Here is a 21,867-nt window from a genome sequence, read left to right on the forward strand (position 1 = left end):
TAGTTTTCTTTGTCCTATGTGATGATTTATGACTATTTCATCTTCCCTTCCAGATATAAGCTCAAGGACAAGGGTTGTGTCTTCCAGCTCTGCTCTCTATAGAGCCTCGGAGACGTTTTTAAGACTTTATTTTGGGGAGGATGGGCTAAATGGGTGATGGGCATTAAGGAGGGCACGTGTTGGGATGAACACTGGGTATTCTATTTAAGTGCTGGGTCACGGGGGCTCTGTTCTGAAAGCCAATACTACACTGTATGCTAACAAACTTGAATTTAAATAAATGCATTTTTAAAAAAGATTTTATTTTTAAGTGATCTCTACACCCAATGCAGGGCTCGAACTCACAACCCCGAGATCAAGAGTCATGCACTCCACCAACTGAGCCAGCAGGGTGCCCCTAGACTTCCACTCCACTTATACTTGCTGAGCACCTACGGAGCCCCGGGTCCTAAGTCTGATCCAGTCCTTATCGTCCTGGAGCTTACAGCCTAGAAGGTGCTCAGAAATGTTCATTCAGTGAAGAACAAAATGAATCAGTCAGTTAATTGGAAAAAAATGAGAGCTTTAGGGACCAAGGTCTAAATTTATTAAAAATGAAAGACGTTTTTAAAATATATGTTAAAGTAGAGACTTAAATCTGGACGTCATTGTCTTTATGTCACTTCCTCCACCAGGCTGGAAATAAGCCTCAACAGCTTTTCCTTAAGAGTTTTATGCCAATCACCAATCAATATAGGAATTCTGGAAGTAGCCAATCAGTACTGACCAGATCAATGAAAAAAACAAACCTTACTTTTTTTCATAGATATCTGTGAATTTAAAAAGAGGCAGACAGCAGGCAGGCGCGTCCTGAAGAATAGACATGGTCTCCGCACTGTAAAACAAAATTTTACTCAATTAGAGAAGAGACGTCGTTGAACACCAACAGGTGATTTCCAAGTGGTCTTTTAAAAACAGAGTTCATAGGGAGGGGGAAAAACCAGAGTTCATAAAAATGATTAACACAAGGTATAATTAACCTTGAGTAACACGGGTTTGAACTTCACGAGTCCACCTGTATGTAGATTTCTTTTGGTAAATGTGGTACAGATTTCTCTTCATTATGATTCTGGGAACATTTTCTTTTCCCTAGCTTATTTTATTGTAAGAACGGAGTACATAAGACATACAATGTACACCCGAGGCGTTAATCAACTAATTATGTTATCGTTATCAATAAAGGCTTCCGGTCAACAGCACAGTATGCAATTAGTAGTTAAGATTTGGGCGAATCAAAAGTTCTATGTGGATTTTTGACTGCATGGGGGCACTGGTATCCCTAACCCCTGAACTGTTCAAGAGTCAACTGTATATACAACATTCATTTTCCAGTGTCTGGTATGTCAACATTTATTTTCTGGAAAACCTTTTAAAAAAATGGACTTCAGGGACAAAATGATTAAAGAATCTAAAGCCAGACACTGGGATTTTTATCAGACTCAAGCAGAGGGCTTTTCACACCTGTGTATCAGAAGGATGCTGACCACTCAAATGAGACAAACCACCTTGTTAACTCGGAAGAAAAAAGGCAGAACAGGTTAAACGCGTCCTGCCAGAGACATGGGGGTGGGATTCCCATAGTTGAGGATACACGAGTGGATACAGTATCATTTCAACGTTTTAAAAAAAGCACCCGAAAACAATCAGAGGGAAAACAAAAAGGCAAACTGGGCGTGACTGGCTTTGAGCCACAGGATTATGGATCCCTCCCCACCCAACCCTGCTTCTTTCATATTTCTGACCTTTGCAAAGTTTCTTCAATGAGTGTAACTATTTTTATTCTAGGGAGAAAAAACAGAATTTAAAATAATGGTGAAGTATATGTTACAGAAAAAGATCTTTGGGGGTTCAGACACGTTTTCAGGAGTGAGTTCTGTTTTACTAGTTGCCCTCAAAGAATCAAAGCACCACCAGATTCCTACACTTGACAGAGTCGTAAGGTAGGCTTACAGCGCTGAGGGTCTATTCGAGGTTAAGGATATATCTGTAGGTTGAGAGCTTGGAACTTTCTAGTTCTACCCTCTACAGAGAAACCCAGCTTCTCCTAAGATTTGAAGGTAACATTTCAGACTTTCCAGGCTTATAAACATGTATTATAGAGGGCTGCTATTTTTAGAAAGCGTTCTGGACATGTGGTGTATTATTTTAGTCCTACCTGCCTGCCAAGTTGAAGTTGTACTTTGCCTTTGAGTAATGGACTTCAGTAAGAATCAAATGATTCTAACTAGCTCACTGCTACCATCTGGCTTATTTTCCAAGTTCTACCACAAATGAGAATCGGCAGTGCTGTACAGGTAATCGTCAAGCAGGGCTGGGAGTGTGATGAAACCTATTTTATTTTTTCCAGAGTTGTTTCTGGGCCAAAACGTTACTTCCTGAGATAAAGGGTTTGTTTTTACCTCAGTAAAGAGAGTGATTTATTAGCAGCTCCGGTGGCGAGTGAGACCAGGATCTTCTTGCTGCCAATTTTGTATCTGTGGAGGCTGTTCACCGCACTGATTGCTTCTTGTAAGTTCTCCATCTGAACAACGGCCTTGAGCTGGTAGTCTGTATGGGGGCTGAGCTCCACACTCTTCACCTGCAGTGGTGAGAAGGAAAAGGGAGTGCCGGGTCTACCCGGAGCCCTGGCATCTTCAGACTGAAGGTGGATTATGAAGGAACACGTCAGTGGCCTTCCGTGTTCTGTGAGGGAGCCTATCTGAATGCTACCCTTCTGCCAAGTGAAACCAGGGCAAGCTGGGGCTGGGGGATCTCCAGAGATGGGAAGCCGGCTGGCCGGCCAGCCTGCATCCCCCCCGGCTCTGTGACACAGGCTCAGGGGCCAGTACATGCGGGGAGCGTGGGGTCTTCTCCAGACCCTGCAGATGCCTGAGGCACAGCCCCGTGAGTCATCGGAACAGGTGCACTTCTAGCCAACGGCACCTCAGACCCACATCAGAGACAGTGAGGTGTTCGCAACAACAGCGGGTATTACTTCAGAACCCTCCCGCTGTGTCTTAGCAGCCGGAAGGGTAAGATCCATCAGTTTATTCCTCAGAGTGCACTTAAATCCGTGCCCATGGCCACCAGGGCCTCTCCCCTAGGTCTCCGCTCTCCGGGGCTATGCCCTAGAAACTCGAGGCATGGCGTCACCGTGAGCAGACGGCAGGAAAAAGGAAGGCGTTCAGCCTCCCTCAGCGATGCTTCTGTCCCGGCTGCGCTCACGCTGTGGGACTGCATCCCCCCGACGTAACGGGCTGGCAGAGGGTCAGAAGAAGCCGGGGGGGCGGGGGGGGGGGTGCCACGGTTACCTTGCCGTGCCGGGAGAACGCCTCCTGCATGAGCTGCTGCAGCTCCTTCCGGGATAATCTGTAGTCGATGTTGCTGATCTGGATGTCAGCACCATTTGCAAACGGGTCTGGGCTGTCGGCACCAATGCTCGAATTTGCAATGTTGAAAGCAAGTGGGGACGCTCTGTTTAAAAGGTTTGGAGACACACTCCTGCTTAAAACATACATAGTGGAGTATTTTTAAAAACTGTTATCCTGTTTAGTTACTTTAAATCATTTAGGCTTTATTTGAAGCTACTTATAAAAACAGCCTTCCATAATGCAACCAAACTAAATACTTGGTTTTCAAATGCGTTATCTTAAACATACACTGATTTAGACTTACTTTTAAAGAACTCCCTATTACCTTTTATTAACAACCACTACATGATTTAATACCAAATATTCTTTCACTGGATTATTTAAAACTAGGGACAGAAATTATAGGCAAGCCTGGTGAATTCATTTTCCACTCAGGGCATTTAATCTTGGTGAATTAGCCTGTGATGCTGACAGAAGTCATTTAACGTCTCCCTGGCTCTGAAAACGCTAAGGTCACTCACGTGTTGTAGTCCTATGTGAATTTTTAAATATAACTTTACAGATCCAAAGTCACTTTCTGGAGTGAGCCTTCACCAACTCAGCAGAACACATATAATACTTGAAGGAGTTCACGAGATGCAACATGGCCTCAAGGCTCCTGTCCTCCAAGCCTCCAGAAGAACTCAGTGTGAGTCTGGAGAGCTTAGATAAGGTAAGTGCCCCTTGCGTAATGACAGTGGTTTACAGGCCCCCACGCCCGTTCTCAAACAGATCCCTGCAATTACCCTGTGAATGAGAATAACCAGGGCGCGTCTAGTCTGGGCTGCTTCCCAACACGACAAAGGGACAAGCACACAGTAAAGACATCATGGTCGGGGACTCTGAGTTAAGTTTCTCTGGCCTCTGCTTACCCACATTCCCACGCGGAAGAGAGACAGTGAGGAGCACGGCCCCCAAACGAAGGCCACAATGACCTGATGCAAAGGGGCTGGAGGGGAGGGGTGGGGGATTCATGTTTTGCTTCTACATGGGTGCCCGTCCGCATTGCTGGAATCGTTTTGAACTGACTTCATTTCCTCACCCCTCCTGCTGCACGTGAGAACCGCACGATCCAGCGGCCAGACTCACCGAGAAGACCAGGCCTGTGCCGTGAGCAGAGGACTGACTTGCCTTGACACGATCAGCTTGCTGAACGCAGATGGGTAACTCACTTGGAACGGAGTCTCCTCTTTCTCTTTTTTCTCCACGGGGGAACCGGTGACACTCCAGGCACAGGGGTTCTCTTTCCTAACGGAGGGAACACGTGACAGGAAACGGTCATCGGCTGGCCTTCACACGGACAAGCATCTGTGAGGAAGAGAGACTCAACCTACTTCGGGTTGGTTTTGTAAGTGGGCTCTGGCGTCCCGGCGATTTTGGGGGCGGGCGCTGCAGCACTCGAGCTTCTGTGGGGAGGCGCCACCAGCCTCAGGTGACCGTGCTGGGAGTCACTGCTTCTAGCGCCAGTCTTTGACTCCATGCGGCAGAGCTCCTTAAAAGAGACAAGCGCAGCGGAGTTTAAAATTGAAGCGACCAAGATGTGTTCAACCCTGTATAGAAAACACGTTAACTGACAGTCGGCAAAAATGGAAAACAAAAAAAAGGACATGCCGAAAGCAAGCGGGCATATGACACATGGAGACGAGGAGACCGAACCTACCATAAACTTCAGAAAGCAAGAGGTATCAAAGTTACCTGTAAACTTTTAACATTTGTGTTTTTTGCAGCAGATCCAGAATTTGCCTGCGACCCTTTTCCAGGCGTGGCTTTGGCACTGCAAGATTGTTCACTCGTGTCTTTGATGAGGCACAATTTTGGATTCTTAAGCTTTTTGGGAGACTTCACTTTATCAGCAATTGCACTGGAACTCTTTGTTTCACAGAGTTCTCTATTTTTTGGAGTAAATGACACAATGATCCTATTACCAAAGACATCTTCGTTTTCCATTCGCTTCTGAGCCCGTTCTGCACTATCTTGGTTTATGAAGCGGAGAATCGCACTGCAGCCTGTGATGCTCAGCACTTTCCCACCACAATTATCAGACAGGCGCCTGAGCCTGTTGCTGATGCTCTTGCCATCTTTATTTGCTGGTAGGTTATAAACATAGAGCAGAGTGTGGCACTGCTGATACAGAGGAAAAGTGTTACAACAGGTTAGCTCAAGGGCACACATTCAATGACAAATTAGAAGACCAAGAAGAGATCTTCAAACTTAAGCTGATAACCTCAGAGGGGAGGAAGTAATAATTTAGAGGGGAGATGATAAACTTAAGTAGCCTGAAAAAAAACAAAGAAAGGGGCAAAGGGACCTTAAATTATCACTCTGGCCAATGAGAATGACCAGATTTAATAATGAGAATAATCGAGCCTTTTTTTTTCTTTTTAACCATAAAAAATAGGGACCTGAAAAGTGGGCACTCTCTTACATAAGATACTACATTTGATTTAAAGACCTTTGAGGTTAGAAAAGTAAATGCCAATTTCTTTAGGCATCTTATGTATATTCTCCAACGGCTTAAACACAGCTCAGCACTATAGTCATGCTTGTCCCAAATCAAGACTAAGGAATGCTCACCCTGCTGGAACCACGCTCACGTGCTCCTGGCCCGAGGCTCAGGAGGCTACAGATGTAGCAATAAGCACCTTGAATTGTGCATGTGCGTGGTAGGGTGTGGGACTATGCAACGCCGGCTAGAGGGTTGGTGGAGCCTAAAGATTAAATGCCTAAAACGTGTACAATCACTCGGCTTATTTGACGGCAGCTACATGAGTGTGTGCAAACCATCACTGTATTGTTTTCCCAGGCCCGGAGGCACGGGGAGTAATAAATCTTTTGCTATTACTTTCAGCCGCTTGACCAAACACTGCTGGCTTTGGAGCCACTGAGAAGTGGCTGTTGGTGAGGTAAACCTACAAGTCAGTTCCCCAGAATAGAGCGAGACAAACTAAAAGCACAATTCATATATGCCCAGTCTCTATTTGTAAAAGAACTGAGTATTTCAAGGCTCATTTCAAAAATCTGGCCGGCCTCACTAGGTGACCCCTCTTAAGCTGGGGGTATCTTCAGCCTCTGTAATCTAACATAGAGTGCAGCAAAAGAAGGATGCAAACCCACTTACTGGCATTTTTAGTGGTAACCTGGGGGGCAAGTCGGAAATGAACTCTTCGAATCTGATCAGCTCATTAGCATGATGCAGCAGTGCTTCCGAGGCCTGGTTTTTATGGACCAAAATTATGTGGAAACCGTGCCTGTGTCTCAGGTCACTAAGCTCCAATGCAAAATTGACATCAGCTGAAAGAAAAGGCACAGGCCATCCCCCGGCCCCAAACATTAGACTTGACGGAGACACACACCTGCACTGCCGCCCACTGAAAAGGAAGGAATGGCTGGTCTGTACTCAAAATCGCTCCCACCCCTTTACTGAAACACGAACACACTTCAAACAAGAAGAATTAACACCATAGGGCAATTTTACCACATACCTATACTGAACTGAATTCCAAGAGACACGTTACTTCCAATAGTAAAGGAGAGCAAATATTAATATTTCAGGGAGCATCAGCTTTGGAAATTCTTCTTAGATTTTTAAAACTAGCAATACGGGGGGCGTCTGGGTGGCTTAGTTGGTTAGGCGTCCGACTTCAGCTCGAATCATGATCTCACAGCTTGTGGGTTCGAGCCCCACGTCAGACTCTATACTGACAGCTCAGAGCCTGGAGCGTGTCTTTGGATTCTGTGTCTCTCTCTCTCTCTGATCCTCCCCCACTCACACTCTCTCTCTCTCAAGAATAAATGAGCATTAAGAAAAAAATAAAAAATAATAAAAGCAGCAATACTGGGTCCAGGATACCAAAAAATAAAGTAGAATAAAGCATTACATTTTCTTTAACTGGCCCCCAAGAATCTGTATTCAAGCTCTAAGGAGAAAATCCACAAACTCCACACAGACTCCGTTTTTTTCTCCGAACAGTTCTCGGAGGTAAGCGCAGGAGCAGCCTGTGCATTTCAGCCTCGCCGGGGACCTACTTCCCTAGACCGTGTCCTGGCTTCCGTGAGAAGCCCACGCAGTGAGTGCGGGGGACTGAGCAGGGGTCTGCACACTTACTTGACACCAGGACCACCGTGGCTGGAGCGGCGTGGGTGTTCGCAAACCTGCGGAGACTCTGGCGGAGTTTGTCATCAGCCGCGTTCTTGGCGGTGGCGTTGATGTGGGCGACCGTTACCTGTGTCAATTCAGAGTGAGGACAGATGAGGAGGAGCTGAGGTGAGGAAATCCCTACGCATCCTGCCCACGTCTTCACGGACGGTCCTCGAGGAGAGAAACTCTAGCTGCTGTTATTGCTGCCACTGAGCGATGGAGGAAAATCATAAATGGATCTCAGTAGTTTCAAATATGTTTCTCTGTCCGAATGAACTGGATCCACTGTTAGCCCTGCTCGCCCCTCTCACCTTCTGCTTTTGCACGTTGTCCAACTGTCTTTCAGAAAACGGGCAGATAAGAGAGTGAAATTTGAGGTAACGCAACTCTAACAGCTTTTGCCAACAACTGGGAATAGCAGGGAAGGACGGAGACGATGAACCTCAGATTTAGGGCTATATATGACATCATTTGTCTCTGCTACACACAGTCTATAGCTTTCAGGATTTGGGATTAGGTGATGGGAGAGGAGAGGTATCTGATCCCAAAAGAGCTAAAACAGGTTTATTTCTGTCAAAGCTATCAGGCTTACACAGAAGTCTCTGGGGTAACCAAAGATTGTGGGGGGCGTTTCAACTACATGCAATACACAGTAGGACTTACTAGTTTTTTAAGGAACCTAAGTATATAATTTTAGGCAGCAATATGGTGTAACAACAAAATTACTTGTCTAAGAGTCAAAAGAACTAGATTCTAGTTCCAGCTTACAAGAATAGGATTTGCAGCCAATGTGAATTTGAAGCCTAGCTCATCTGTTTACTGGCTACGTGATCTTTAAAAAGTTGCTTAACATCTTGGAGCCTCCGTTGAATTTGTAAATTTCAAATAATAAATCTTATGGTCCCTTGTCACGAAGCAGTCATGAAAATCAAAAGAAAGGATATACATGTAACTATTACTAGCATAGCACTAGTCATGTATACGTGGCATTTTTGAAAGATCAAACATGATTAAATGATTACTAGTACTTTTGAAATAATCTTTTGCTAATTTCCTTGATTTGCCAAATTGGCAGAAATGTGTAATAAACAAATTTTGAATTAAAATTATTAAAAAAAAAAAACCACATGTGCTTATTCTGGTACCATAACAGATTAAAAAAAAATTTTTTTTTTTACCTGGCAATTATTCAGCTCTTGAATAACTTCTTTGTTTTCTTTACTGATGTCGCACACACAGATGAATTCTGCTTCTCTGTGGCCTTTAAAAAACTTCTCACGGATTCTCTGAACAACAGCAGTAGCTGAGCGGCCGGAGGGAACTGAACAGTTTTCAATATCCCAAAAAACTCCGATGGGGGGTAAGTTTTCCAGCACCTGTCCGGCTAGTGCAACTTCTGGTGACCCTTAGGAAATGTTAACACTTTCAATCACACATAGTGAAAAAAAAATGGCAAATTAAAATAATAGGTAGCTACCTATCATTTTTAGTGGCAGAAAAATGAAATTGATTGATGTTAAGCTTAAGGATACCAACCTCACTGGCTGACCTAAAAGCACAACCCCAAGTTGCAATAGCATTTCTAAGTGATTATTCCTCTTTTTCAGAGGAGAACAAACCTAAAGGTCAAGTTACTTCAGGCCCACAATAAACCCATTGCGAAGCATGAGCCATTCTCGTGCTGACCACTGTGTTTACGCTTCTCCGAACACTAATGCATAGGTGAATGGACACTGCGGCTCTGGGACCTGTCATGCTCTGCCCACGCCCGCCTGCCTCCTCATGATGGAAGAGCAATGAAGAGGTGACACAGGGCAAAGTTGTTACTGTCCTTCATTTAAAAAAAATTTTTTTAACACTGCATTAACATCTGATTTGATGTAAAAAAAAGTTTTCAAAAGATAAAATATCACATTAACTACTTTTTGGGGAAATGATTTTAGGTTTTTCGATTACTGCTTTTTATCAACCTTCACTAAATCTTTCTAAATATGAAGTACTTCGATGGAGTGCACCATTAACGAGTGTGATTACAAACCTAACTTGACACTAAGTCCCCGCCAGCACTTATCTCTCCTAATATATACTCCCTGTTTTTCTGTACACAGCTTTTGATTTCAAACAGCCTCAGCCCAACATAAAAGGCAAACGACTTGTCGGTATCTAAGATTTAAAGGATTGTTTACCAAGAGGTAGAAATGGAGACGCATATACACAGTAGCTTTAGACCACAGGAATCTTTTCAAGGTGATTGAATGCAGTGTATCAGATATTGACAACTACTTAAATATGCACATTTTATACCATACTGTCATTTACCAAATTTCGAAGAAGCTTTGCCTAGACTGGTCGCCAATAACAGCGTGGAGTCCTTCCCTGCTCCTTTGGTTCCACAGCCATTACACAGAGGAATAGTAACAGGTGCAGTTTGAGTATTTGGAGGTGGTATATTTGGCCAGACTTTAGCAGCATCAATTATACTATTTCTTGCCGGCTGTTTTAAAAATTTTTTTAAAAAAAGGAGGAGGTTTCAGATACATCATTTCAGAACCTAGAGTTATAAACAACAACTGAAAACACATTCCAAGTGTTTCTTCTTTCCACCTGTTAGAATCTGTCACCTCTGACAGGATGTATTTTCAGTATTTCAGTGCATTCCCAGAACCATCAGCTGTTAATTCATAAACTCACTTCACAAAGTGACTTTAAATGATCTGGGACAGTTTTCACATTGTAGGGCATAGGCATCCTGCAAAGGAGACCCCAGACACGCTTTCCATAAAGGTTACTGAAATCTTTACTTGAACACCCGTGTGATCAAGGCCAAGTTCGAAGTCCCTCAAATTAATACAAAAGGACAACATGGGATGACTCCCGTTACATGAATGAGTCCGTATATGAGGTGAGTGTTAGTTGTGAGAACTCACAATGGTGCTCCCGCCTTTAAAGACAAAACCGAACCCGAAGCTTCGCCAACTAGGTTTACGTGTCAGAAACAGATTTATCACAACAGGGGCCTCTAGAAGCACACACTTCGTCAATAATGACTCTGCACTTTTTCGCACGGCCCTCCCCTTTTTCCCTTTGCCTCTTTCGGGACCAACAGAGGCTATGCTGCTGGGGAGCAAGCCACCTCCCAGAAGAATCTTTGTCCCCATGCATAACAAAGATTTTCGAGATACATCCACTTTAAAAAAAAAAGTCACTCCTCAGAAGTCAGCTGCCCCCGACATAACAAGTAAAAAGATACACACCTTGTTCAGACAGTCTTCGCAGTACAGTGAGCCCTTTAAACAAACCGGAGGTACCACATTTAGGTGCAAAGAATTGGTGCACAAGTGAGGCGTTAGCTCCGACTGTGAAATGTGCTCTTCCAGACGCCCTGGAGCCCCACTTGTGAAATCAGAACAGGGGAAATAGCCAGCAGAGGCGCAGCCCTGGAGAGCCGGAAACTGATGCAGCTTGTGCACATTACCATGGCAGGATTGGAAATGAAGCTTCCCACAACAGGGCAGGTGTTTGCAGGAAGATAGATTACTCTCTAGACACATGCCGGGAAAGTCACTTGCAAGGCCAGCCAAGTTGTTCCTAGCTGAGGCATTCTGGAGTGAAGAGGCAGACGGGAGAGCAAACCCTGACCCGACCTGACACGTGATTGTCCCGGTGCTCTGGGAGTCTAACAGTGCGCCTGGGTGAATCAAGCTACCGGTACCTCCGCTGCCACCGCCACCGCCACCACCACCGAAACGCAGTGGCGAAGTGGAGGGTTCATTAGGGCAATGAGCGCAGCAGCTTACTTTGGGCACAGGTGAAAGCTGTATTTGAGGTTGCTGGAGAGAGTGAAGATCTGGAAGCGGGACGGCTGGAAAAAGTTTAGACGCAGCATGAAGGGGGGATGGCACGTCCTTTAACTCCACAGCAGCTTTCTTGTTCTCCATGTCATCTTTCTGGTGAGAGAAGAACAGAACGCACGTTAACTTTCCGGGGCTGGTGAGTGCTGGTTACTCACACCCTACTGCCATCTAAAAACGGAAAGAGTGCTCGGTCCTGTTCACACCACTCGATCACAACCAAACAAAATGAGGATGGCATGGCGGCTGAAACCAGGGACGTTCTTCAAAGAAGTCTGCAGGAGGTGAGCATGCAAAGAGGCAACCACCATCAAGACTGTGTCCTTCCTGGATGTAAGAGACTGGGGGAGGGTTCTGCTTACGTTCTGCTCGGCAGATTAGCCACCTGAGCCTCAGGGACTTCCCTTTGCTAACTTCCCCTTGCCTCCCAGGGCCTTCTAAAGACAAAACAGGTGGCATGAAAACAACACAATCATGGATGGCATTCAAAAAAGATGATTCACGAGCCAAGAGCTTTGAGGAAAATACTTCATAGTTCTTGCAGTCAGACCATTAAGGGTTTACTAAGGTCCTACAGACGATTCCAAACTTTAAGGATGAGATCAGCTATCTGCTCAAGTGGCCCATCCATGGAGTCCTAAACATGCTGTTGATGACATGAAGCAAACTCCAGGATATCATGCCCTGAGGCCAGAATGCCAACAACAACTTTGTAGCCAGTGAAAAGAACTAACCAGAAGACTATCTGGAAACAAGATTCGAGAGAAATCGTTTGTCACATGCCTCCGACATAGCCACAGGAGGTTGTGCTGTCGTTGGGGTCAGAGACCCGGGTTGGGATGTGATGCTCAGTAGTTTTAGGACCCGGGGTAAGTTACATAGCCTCCCCACACTTTAGTTTCCTCATCCTTCAGTTAGGAACACCACAATGTAGCCCCTCCCGTGGTGAGGGGGATACAATGACGATGCACATACAGCACTTAGCAGGGCACCTGGCTGCTGAAGGGTGAGCCAACTAATCAACAGCCCTTACTGGCTGACTGCAGAAACTAGTCAGGGAAAGAAGATGCCCTAAGTGACAGAGACATGCTCTTCCCTCCGAGTATAGAAAGGGCAAAGGGCCATCTGGCCACTATGCTTTCACCCCTATGGCTGCGGTTGAACATTCACTGGGGAGAAGACATTCATTTAGGAGAAAGCAGGATTTGAGGATTTAGAATTTTCCAGTTGTACTTTTCCTAAAAAGTAGGGGAGTGGGGGCGGGCAGTGGTGATAACAATGGACTGACTGCCAACAAGCAGTGTGTCCTGCTCTCTTGGTAACTATAGTTCAGGCTAGAAATTCATTTACTGGTATTCGGATTTATATAGATCTGGCTCTTACGGTCTTGACTCAGTTCTGGTGATCACTGACAGAATCAGGCTTCTGGATGTATAAAGTGGAAGGGGCAATCCTGTATTGTCCGACTCCGTGGGGCCAAAACTGCCACCCTGGGAAGCCCTGCTTGAGCTGCCAACCCTGCTGTCAGATGTCCTTAAAGTAAATGACTGCAATTATTGATGCCATGCAAAACAGAGAACTATATAATGAAGCCCTGCAGAAGATGAGGAATTTATCTGAGTTTTTAAAAAGTTATTAATACTCGTATATAAATTCAGAGTAATGTCCCATTCAAATCCCAAATGCAATAGCCAAAAGAAGAAAAGAAACAAAACAGAAAAGTGGGAACATAATGCGTGAAATCAGAAAAAGTCAAAATGACTATGAAAAGACAAAGGAGAAGTCAGAGACGCGTTTAGATATTCAAGAGAAATTTCAAGTAGAAAAAGACCGCCAATAAAGTCCTATCCATCTTCCCTCGATTTTAAGACTCAATCCTCAGAAGGCTACCGTAAAATAAAATCAATTTTATACTTTCCTCTGATTTGACTCTACAATTTCGATGTTATCTTTGGAATCTGTGACTTCCGTAAGAAATAAATCTTCCCCAAATGTTAACATTAAATATTCAAAGCAGTTACAGTTACAAAAGTATGCTCTCCTGGAGTCAGGAATTATAATCATGTGCTGTGAGGAGGAAAAAACAGGTAAAACTCAGCACAGACTCCAGGGAGAGAGACGGCCCAGGCCAAAGGGACTGCTCATCTAATTGCATAAGGAATTTGCTCTGTCCTCAGTCTTGCACATAGTTACCGTTTGGGGGCTAAGTGGCAATGTCTGCTCGGGACGAGAAAAGCAATTAGAGAATTTCCAAAGCCATGGCTTAGCATCATTATTTTGTTGAAGCCACCCAAGGGTTCTACTGCAGGGGTCCTCAGTTCCGTTTCCTTCCATCATACAGCCATACGAAGGGGTTCAACATCCTCCCATCTTCCCTTTCTTTCATTCTTCCACCCTGTTAAGAATGAGAGGTCAACATCAGTTATTTGCAGAAGGACGAAATTTACTATTAAAAAATGTAACCTCAGGCGTACTTATGGTGCAACTACACTTCCGGTACAAGGGCTCCCACTAAGTCAGGATGTAGGAAGAAAAGCAAAACTCCACACAAGTGACACAACCTCTTCTAGCCCCGACGCAGCCTTTCCTACAGTTTTTTTTTTCTTCTTAATTCTTCTCCACCATCTCTCCCCTAAACACTCTACTTGTGAGGGTCAAACTGTTAATAGACGAGAGCATGTAATTTTAGTAAAAGAGCAAACTAATGTCTTCATTACCAATTATGTAAGATACTGAAATTGACTAACAGCAACCTATCCCACTGTGTCACTGATGTGACTACAGAAGGTCCAAATTAAGTGACCTCTGTGGACTCTGAATTTGATTCTGCTACAGAACAAATCAAACCAATTCCTTTGTTTACTTATTAGGAAAGTGCAATCTGATACACCACCAAAATCCCAAAGGAGAAATCTCAAATCACGGATGTGCTGTAACTACTCTAGGGCCACCACATTCTTACAAGTCTCAAACAGTACAGTAAAAGCACATCCAATCAATAACAGCCATTGGGCACCGAGGCAGGCTGCCAATGGTAAGGACAACCGAACCTCGCTTCCAAGTCCTTGCCATCAAAGGAACCACCTATTCTTACCTACGGTGGCCATTTTAAGGTTACCCATTTATCAGAAATTTCACCTGGACATAAAAAAAGCAATTTTTTCTTTTTAATGTTTTTATTTATTTATTTAGAGAGAGATAGAGCACGAGTGGGAATGGGGCAGAGAGAGAGGGGGAGAGAGAGAATCCCAAGCAGGCTCTGCACTGTCAGCACAGAGCCTGACGTGAGGCTCAGTCCCACATACCCCAGATCATGACCTGGCCTGAAATCAAGAGTCAGACAATGTAACCGACTGAGCCACCCAAGCGCCCCTGAAAACAATTTCTTTAAGCTATCACTCTGATAAGATGCTCTTCTTAAGAGTTTACCATCGACACAGTATGGTGAAGGGAATGATAACTAACAAGTACTCTAAAATATAGAGCTGATCCCATAAAGCAGGGGTAGGCAAACTACAGCCTGCCAGCCAAGACCAGCTTGCTGCTTGTATTTAAATGGCCTTCAGAGGCGCCTGGGTGGCTCAGTAGATTAAGCGTCCGACTTCGGTTCAGGTCATGATCTCACAGTCCGTGGGTAAGCCTGGAGCCTGCTTCAGATTCTGTGTCTCCCTCTCTCTCTGCTCCTCCCCCATTCATGCTCTGTCTCCCTCTGTCTCTCAAAAATAAATAAAAGCTAAAAAATTTTTTTAAATGGCCTTCAAATTAAGAATGTATTTTATATTTAAAAATTTTTTTAATGTTTTATTTATTTTTCATAGAGAGAGACAGAGCATGAGAGGGGGAGGGGCAGAGAGAGAAGGAGACAGAGAACCGGAAGCAGGCTCCAGGCTCTGAGCTAGCTGTCAGCACAGAGCCTGATGCGGGGCTCGAACCCACAAACGTGAGATCTGACCTGAGCCGAAGTTGGAGGCTTAACCGACTGAGCCACCCAGACACTTCCCCTAATTCTTAGGGAATAAAATTGAAAAAATAATTGTGTGACACATTACATGAAACTCAACTTTTGGTATCTATAAATAGGTAACTTTAAGTACTATCTGTGGCTGGTTTTGCACTACAACTACAGAGTTGAGTATCTGCAACACAGATTGGTACAGAGAGCCTAAAATATTTACTATTTAGCCTTTTTGTGGCCCTTAAGTTTCAGTTTCTTTCTCTGCAGAGTGTGCCTTATTTCCCCCTCCCCCCCATGGAACTGCTGAGGGGGATAATTAGATAAAGGACCCCCCCAATCTATTTGTTTTCACCAACTTATAGTTTGCGCTAAGCACAGGGCTTGCTACATAGTATATACTAAGTAATTCTTTGTTAAATGAAGGAATGAACAGAGTAACTATTTACGTACTATATACAGTTAGTTAGGAGTTAATTTAGAAGCAGAGATGGAATTAACTACCACAATGATAAATTATAATAGCTGTTTTTCTTACTAAAGACAGGTCTTATATCCTCTACCAATCTCCTCTCTAGACCATATGAGTCTGTGAGGTTCACAATACACAACTTTAATGTGCTCTCTCACCTCTTTAAGGCCAATCCTGAAACTGAGCTAACAGAGTGCAATTCACATTACAAAGTACTTTTATTTAACATTATTTCCTCATTCAGTAAATATTTTAGTATCTACTATATAACAGACCTGTGTTTGGTGCAAGATATACAATGATAAAAAACAACCAGACAATAAGATCCATTTATGTAATCTTTCCCCCTACAGTAAAGCTGTAAGATAGACATGAGAGAAATAAGCCCTGTTTCACTGAGGAGTAAACAGAAGTTTAATTAAGTTTTGTAACTTGCCATGATCACACAATTAGAGAGGGGCAGAACCAGGCTTGTCCACCTCTTTCCAATCACACCAAGGTGCCTTCGGGATTGCTCAACACAATCAACAGAAAGTACAAAAGTATTAGCTTGTTAGTGGCCTGCACCCAGAAAATTTCCCAAGCATTCCTGGGAATGCCACTAAGTAACTTATGTAGCCAAAGCAAGATCTATTTGAGTGAGAGTCCCTGAATAATTCAGACAGTGCTGGAGAGCACAGACTCTAAGGTTAGTCTATTAGTCCCAAATTTGCTACTTCCTATCTGTGCAGCCTTGGAGAGCTCACAACCTCTCTGAACTTCTGATCCTATCTATAAAAATGGGCCTGATGGGAACTGTAGCATCCTCAAAGGGCTGCTGGAATTTAATGAGACAGTCACAGTATGAAATTTAGAAGCGGTCTTCTCTTAACACCCAAGCTAGTCCTCGATCCCCAAACCACCCCAACCCATTACTTCCCCCCACTAAAGATCTTCTATCTAAAATTGTTTATTTGCTTGATGTTTTAGGTCTACCCTATTTGAATATAAACTCCATGAGAGCAGGCATCGTGTTTTCTCACTGCTGTTTCCTGCACCTAGAAATGCCCAGCATCTACAAAAGACTGCCGAACAAGTGAAGAGTTCAATAAATGTCTAGGAAGACCACGTAGGTTTTGAACTCCCTGTGTGCAAAACAGCACAGATACCGCTCAGAGAAGTTGGGAAGTCCAAAAGATACCAGCGTAAGTAGAAAGCTCTTGATAATGCCAGAAAGGTGCTTGGGAAACTAAAATGTGTACCACGGTGTTGCTTTACAATTAGTAGTGGGAGTGGCTCAAGCCCTAAGTCAACTCGACACGATCTGTCAAGCCGGAGACTACACCCTAGGGAGACCGAGGAGAATGCAAAAACGCTCGGCGCGGGGGTTAAAACACCCGCTCCTTCATTCCTCTCTTAACCTTCTAACTGTGCACACTGCGCGAGAAAGGCTGCTCTCCACACCTGGAAGCCCCACCGGGAGCAGGGAGACAGGTGCGGGCGGGGAGCCAAACACCCCCAAAAGGCAGCAGCCGCGCAGCAATAACAGTCGTGAACCGACCTGAGAGGAAGAAAACAGGAACCTTTGGGGGGGGCTGAGTGGTGGGTCCCGGTCCTTCCCCTCGGAGTAGCCAACCTCCCCCACCCCCGCCAGCAAAGGACAGAGGAAGGGGGGGTACTTGTCCCGCCTCCAGCTGGTGGCCCCAGAGCAGGGAGCCCGTCAGGAACTAGTACCCAGCACTGCCAGCCAACTCACCTCAGCCGCCGGCTCCACCTCCGCTCACATTCCGGCCCCGCCGCCTTCCCCCCGCCCCCCCAGGCCCTTTGTTTTGATTCCCGACTCCGCAGCTCCCGCCGCCGCCGCCAAGCGCACCCTCCACTTCCGCTTCCGCACCACACCGCCCCTGTCGCAAAACCGACGCCCTTCTCTCCCCCCCTCGCTCCGCCCCTTCCTCCACCCCGCCCCCGCCGCCGCGTCCTCCCCGCGCGGGGCGTGCTGGGAACCCTGGGGGGGGCGGGGCCTCGCGGCCCTGCAGCCTCGTCAGGCTCAGTCCCCTCCCGATAAACCTCTAAATAGGGACCTTCCCCGGGGGAGACCTCGGCCTTTTTTGGTGAAAACCCTCAGTTTAAGGAGGCCTTCTCCCTTGCTTATCGTGGTGGAGTGGAAAGGAACCTGAAAGCGAAGTATTGTGAGGTGGAACCGGGGGAGGGGGGGCAAGCCTCCCAACCGGGATTTGATACAATTCAGCTCTTTCGGTCTTTTGAGGAAAGACGATTTAAATGAGATTTCGATAAAGCAAAACAAACCCGGTCGTTTTGGCGCGCGCTCTCCCATCCTCGCACCCTGCTCTCGTCACGTGACGAGTCTACTTAATTTTTTTAAAAAATTAAATGACGCATATTTTCCACAGCGTCCTTAATCTAGTGCGACCTAGTGGCGGCTGGAGAGAAAAAGAACTGCTAGTGGGGCTTCTTGCGACGTGGCGGCCCTGCTGGCCGAAATAAAGTTGTGGACCAGAGTCGGCGGGACAGTGTCACGCACTATTGAGGGGTCCCTGTGATTTTAGTTAGAAAACGTCATTGTCGAAAGCCCTGGTCCAGAGCTCGTTCCAACGCACGTAAACTTTTGCAGGAACAGGTTGGGGAAAGCCCTGTGAAGCCAGTGACAGCTTGGGTTTTAGGTGGACGGATGCGCCACGGTTGGGGGGGGGTGGGGGTTGGGGCTTCACAGTCTTTACTTTTACGCGAAGCAGTTTTTTAAAGCTCAGCACCACGGTCATTTCTGAAACTGCCAACTGCTCGCTATTTCCTGTTGCCAATGAGAAAAACAAAGCGCCTGTCTAAATCTAGACATATTTACGATGTGCTAGCTGAGTTCGACGTGCAGGTTTACTTGTGACGTTTGCTGAGAAACATTTATTTTGCCGAAGAATACCCGGAAACCACCAGATGAGATTCCCCTCCCCACCCCGCACCCCCTACGCTCAAGCTGCGGGGTGAGGCAGTTTCATTCGGCAATTCGCATTGAGTGGGGGAAATTTCAGGGGAAGCGGAGACATCCCTGTAAACGCCTATTGTGGAGGGCGAGATCAAACACGTAGCTGTGCTTGCCTTTCATTTTCCAGAAGGCAGATGACAAGCACACACATCATCCGCCCGCTTAGGTAGTTATTACTGCTGAGTAAATCTTCACTTTGTGTGTGGGTATTATTTCCAAGTGGGAATTAGAACAGATGAAAAACAGCCCTGTGTCTAGGGTGTTCCATCTCCCCCCACCCCCAAAGTATCAAACAAATATGCTTCTCTTTAGAAGAGTTTTTCTTTTTATTCGAGCTGAGTATCTCTAAACACAGACCAAAGTAACTAAAAGTATAAAAAGGAAACAAAGTAATTGTGGATTTTAATTGCCTTAAAATTTTTTTTTAGTCACGAAACAATACAGAGCAGACACATTTTGTTTGACTTTGTTTGACATTCTTTCAAGTGCAGGACTGTGCCTGATCGCAACAAGTTAAATGCAGTAAATAAAACTAAATCAGTCGGTTATGGAAAGTGAATGAAAAGTCTGAGTTACAAATAATTTTTAATGAGACGCAGTTTTAGTGTTTTCTGTAGAAAAACAGCCTAAGCAGTGTACACCGGCGCTTGGAAGCATTTAAGTGAAATACAATTTGATACTTGGGAAAGAGTGCTTTCACGTTTTTAAGATCTATTTTCCGGGCGCCTGGGTGGCTCAGTCGGTTAAGCCTCCAACTTCGGCTCAGGTCAGATCTCACGTTTGTGGGTTCGAGCCCCGCATCAGGCTCTGTGCTGACAGCTAGCTCAGAGCCTGGAGCCTGCTTCCGGTTCTCTGTCTCCTTCTCTCTCTGCCCCTCCTCCTCTCATGCTCTGTCTCTCTCTGTATCAAAAATAAATTAAAAAAAAATTAAAAAAAAAAAAAGATCTATTTTCTTAGAGTCAGTCCCTGTTCATCTGACTCCTATTTCTTTCATCAGAGAGTAACTTTCAGTTTTTCCCTGTGGAAAGTATAATCTTCACATTTATGAAACCACGATGAAGTTTTATTGAGTGGCTGCTTTACATTTAGTCCACCTCCTAAATTGACCTAGCGGCCACTATGGGGGTTTCTTCCCCAGCCACCTCGGCCTGTGTTCAGTTTAGTGTTTTGCAGTAATAAATTATGATGGAAGGACTTAAGCAAGAGACACAACTCTGCTAATTCTAATTATTCCAACGGTAGTTCTTCATATGTAACAGTTACAAGGAAAACAAACTGCATGAGGGGAGGAGAAGGCTTTAAAGTGCACCAAAATTCTCCTTTCGTTTTAAAGGTTTTACGCAATAACCAACCCATTTCCCTAAAATATTCCTGATGACTTTCATGATGGTTTCAATGTCCTCCTGTTGTCTTTATGGAAAGTGATGGAAATTGGAAACTAACTAGTTTAAGTGACTTGATCAATGACATTTAGCCAGGCCAAACTCATCGATTTGTGTTTCAGTTTCTCTGTAAACTGAGATGATTACTCCCTGCCCAGAAACCTTGGGGAATGGGGGGAGTCAAATAAAATTCTGAGAGTGCAAGCAAGCAAGGAAGAAAAGTATCAAAAAGCTGCAAATGACTTATTAGCGTTTGTGACCAGGATGGAAGTTTCCTGAAAGACATTTTGGTACTTTCCTTAACACGGGTGATAGAGGTAATGAGGTTCCCCTTTGGGTGTCCGAGCTTTGAGAACTAGCAAGAAGTGAAAACAAAGTCGAATTAGAGAAAGGTCAGTCTTACCCAAGGCAGGGAGGCATTCCAGGAGTGTGGCTGGAGGCCTGGAAATAGCTAAAAATCTCTTTATCCTAGGGAAGTGCTGAAGAATGTGGTGTGGGAGTCAAACAGACCCAGGTTTGAGGCCTGATTTGTTATTACTAATTGGGACACCTTGGGCAATGCATTTAATTTCCTGCACCTTTGTTTTCTTATCTTTAAAATAAGGACAATAAAAGTGCTTTTCTGTGGTCCTCATCATCTGGGTCTCAGCTCCATTGTCACCTCCATAAAGCAGCCTTCCCTAACTATGTGAAGTGATCTCTCAGCCCTTTCTTATCAAGTAGCACTTACTAGCATCTGAAATTATTTTACTGTTTGCTGATTTGCTCTCTTGCTTTCTTAATAGCATAGCCTTTTGAGAACTGGCATCTTGTCTGACATTTACTGTGTCGTAAGTCTGATTGCTCAATAAATACTTGTTGGTGAACAATTGGGATTGCTGTGAGAATTAAATAAGAAAACGCAGGTCCAGAAGTTAGCATTGTGCCTGACACACATAACCAATAAGCAAATCATGATCGCTTAAACAATTACATAGACTGTACTTAACTGTGTACTAGGTATTGCCCTAAACGTTTTACAGACTCCAAGTTACCTCATTTTGTCTCCGCGTAACCCGAAGGTAGAATCCTATTAAGAACCCCCATTTTAGAGATAAGTAAACTAAGTCAGAGAGAGTCCAAGTCACTTGCCCAAGATCAACCAGCTAGTAGGAGGAGAGCCAGAACGCAAAGCCAGGCTGGAAATGAAACCTAGACTAAGTCGGCTGTCTTCAAGGAAGATAATGATGTTGAAATTCTTATTTTGCGTGTAAAGGACATGGAGCGTTGCCTAGCCTATGTGGACCTGGATCTTTGTCCTTCCCTCCAGCTGGGGAAAATGCGATCGGTGTTTAGGGGAGGGAGTCGTATTTTCTTGAAATACGTATTTTCTTGAGCGTGGCCCTCAAGCCCAAGCCCGTCTTCGGATGTTCAGGGACCCGCCTACACACCCCAAGGCGTGCCAAGTCCCCGCCCAGAAGCCGGAGCCTCCCAGGCCCGCGCCGGCCCTGGGCAGCCGCGTGGCCCCGCCGCGCCCGGGCCTGGGAAAAAAGTTTCCAAACCTCGCTGCGAAGCGCTGATTGGTCGAGGCGGACGCGGTCCCGCGGCGCGGCAGCCAATGAATGGCGCCCACTGCGGGCGCGGGGGCGGGGGCGGTGGTCAGAGGCCCCGGCAGCGCCTTCTGCTGC

At 45.2% G+C, this 21,867-nt stretch overlaps 1 protein-coding gene across 10 annotated transcripts in view; it reads right to left on the minus strand.

Annotated features, from left to right (window-relative positions):
* MARF1 (meiosis regulator and mRNA stability factor 1) overlaps nt 1-17,652 on the minus strand; it is a 39,894-nt gene extending 22,242 nt beyond the window's left edge. For 3 of the 10 annotated variants that reach the window (XM_029946219.1, XM_029946215.1, XM_029946224.1), the window contains exons 1-13: nt 17,577-17,652; nt 13,611-13,812; nt 10,821-11,513; nt 9,886-10,060; nt 8,745-8,971; nt 7,534-7,651; nt 6,547-6,719; nt 5,124-5,552; nt 4,763-4,920; nt 4,518-4,676; nt 3,330-3,519; nt 2,439-2,617; nt 794-874 (exon numbers count right to left, since the gene is read on the minus strand). In XM_029946219.1, the coding sequence (XP_029802079.1) occupies nt 794-874; nt 2,439-2,617; nt 3,330-3,519; nt 4,518-4,676; nt 4,763-4,920; nt 5,124-5,552; nt 6,547-6,719; nt 7,534-7,651; nt 8,745-8,971; nt 9,886-10,060; nt 10,821-11,513; nt 13,611-13,754 (2,726 nt within the window). In that variant the 5' untranslated portion in view covers nt 13,755-13,812; nt 17,577-17,652. Of the gene's footprint in view, nt 1-793; nt 875-2,438; nt 2,618-3,329; nt 3,520-4,517; nt 4,677-4,762; nt 4,921-5,123; nt 5,553-6,546; nt 6,720-7,533; nt 7,652-8,744; nt 8,972-9,885; nt 10,061-10,820; nt 11,514-13,610; nt 13,813-16,277; nt 16,340-17,576 lie in introns of those variants that run through there. The other 7 variants (XM_029946220.1, XM_029946217.1, XM_029946221.1 and 4 more) reach the window with 6 other exon arrangements.
* Nucleotides 17,653-21,867: the final 4,215 nt, after the last annotated feature.

This window comes from Suricata suricatta, chromosome 8, assembly GCF_006229205.1.
Source record: "Suricata suricatta isolate VVHF042 chromosome 8, meerkat_22Aug2017_6uvM2_HiC, whole genome shotgun sequence".
Lineage (NCBI taxonomy): Eukaryota > Metazoa > Chordata > Mammalia > Carnivora > Herpestidae > Suricata > Suricata suricatta.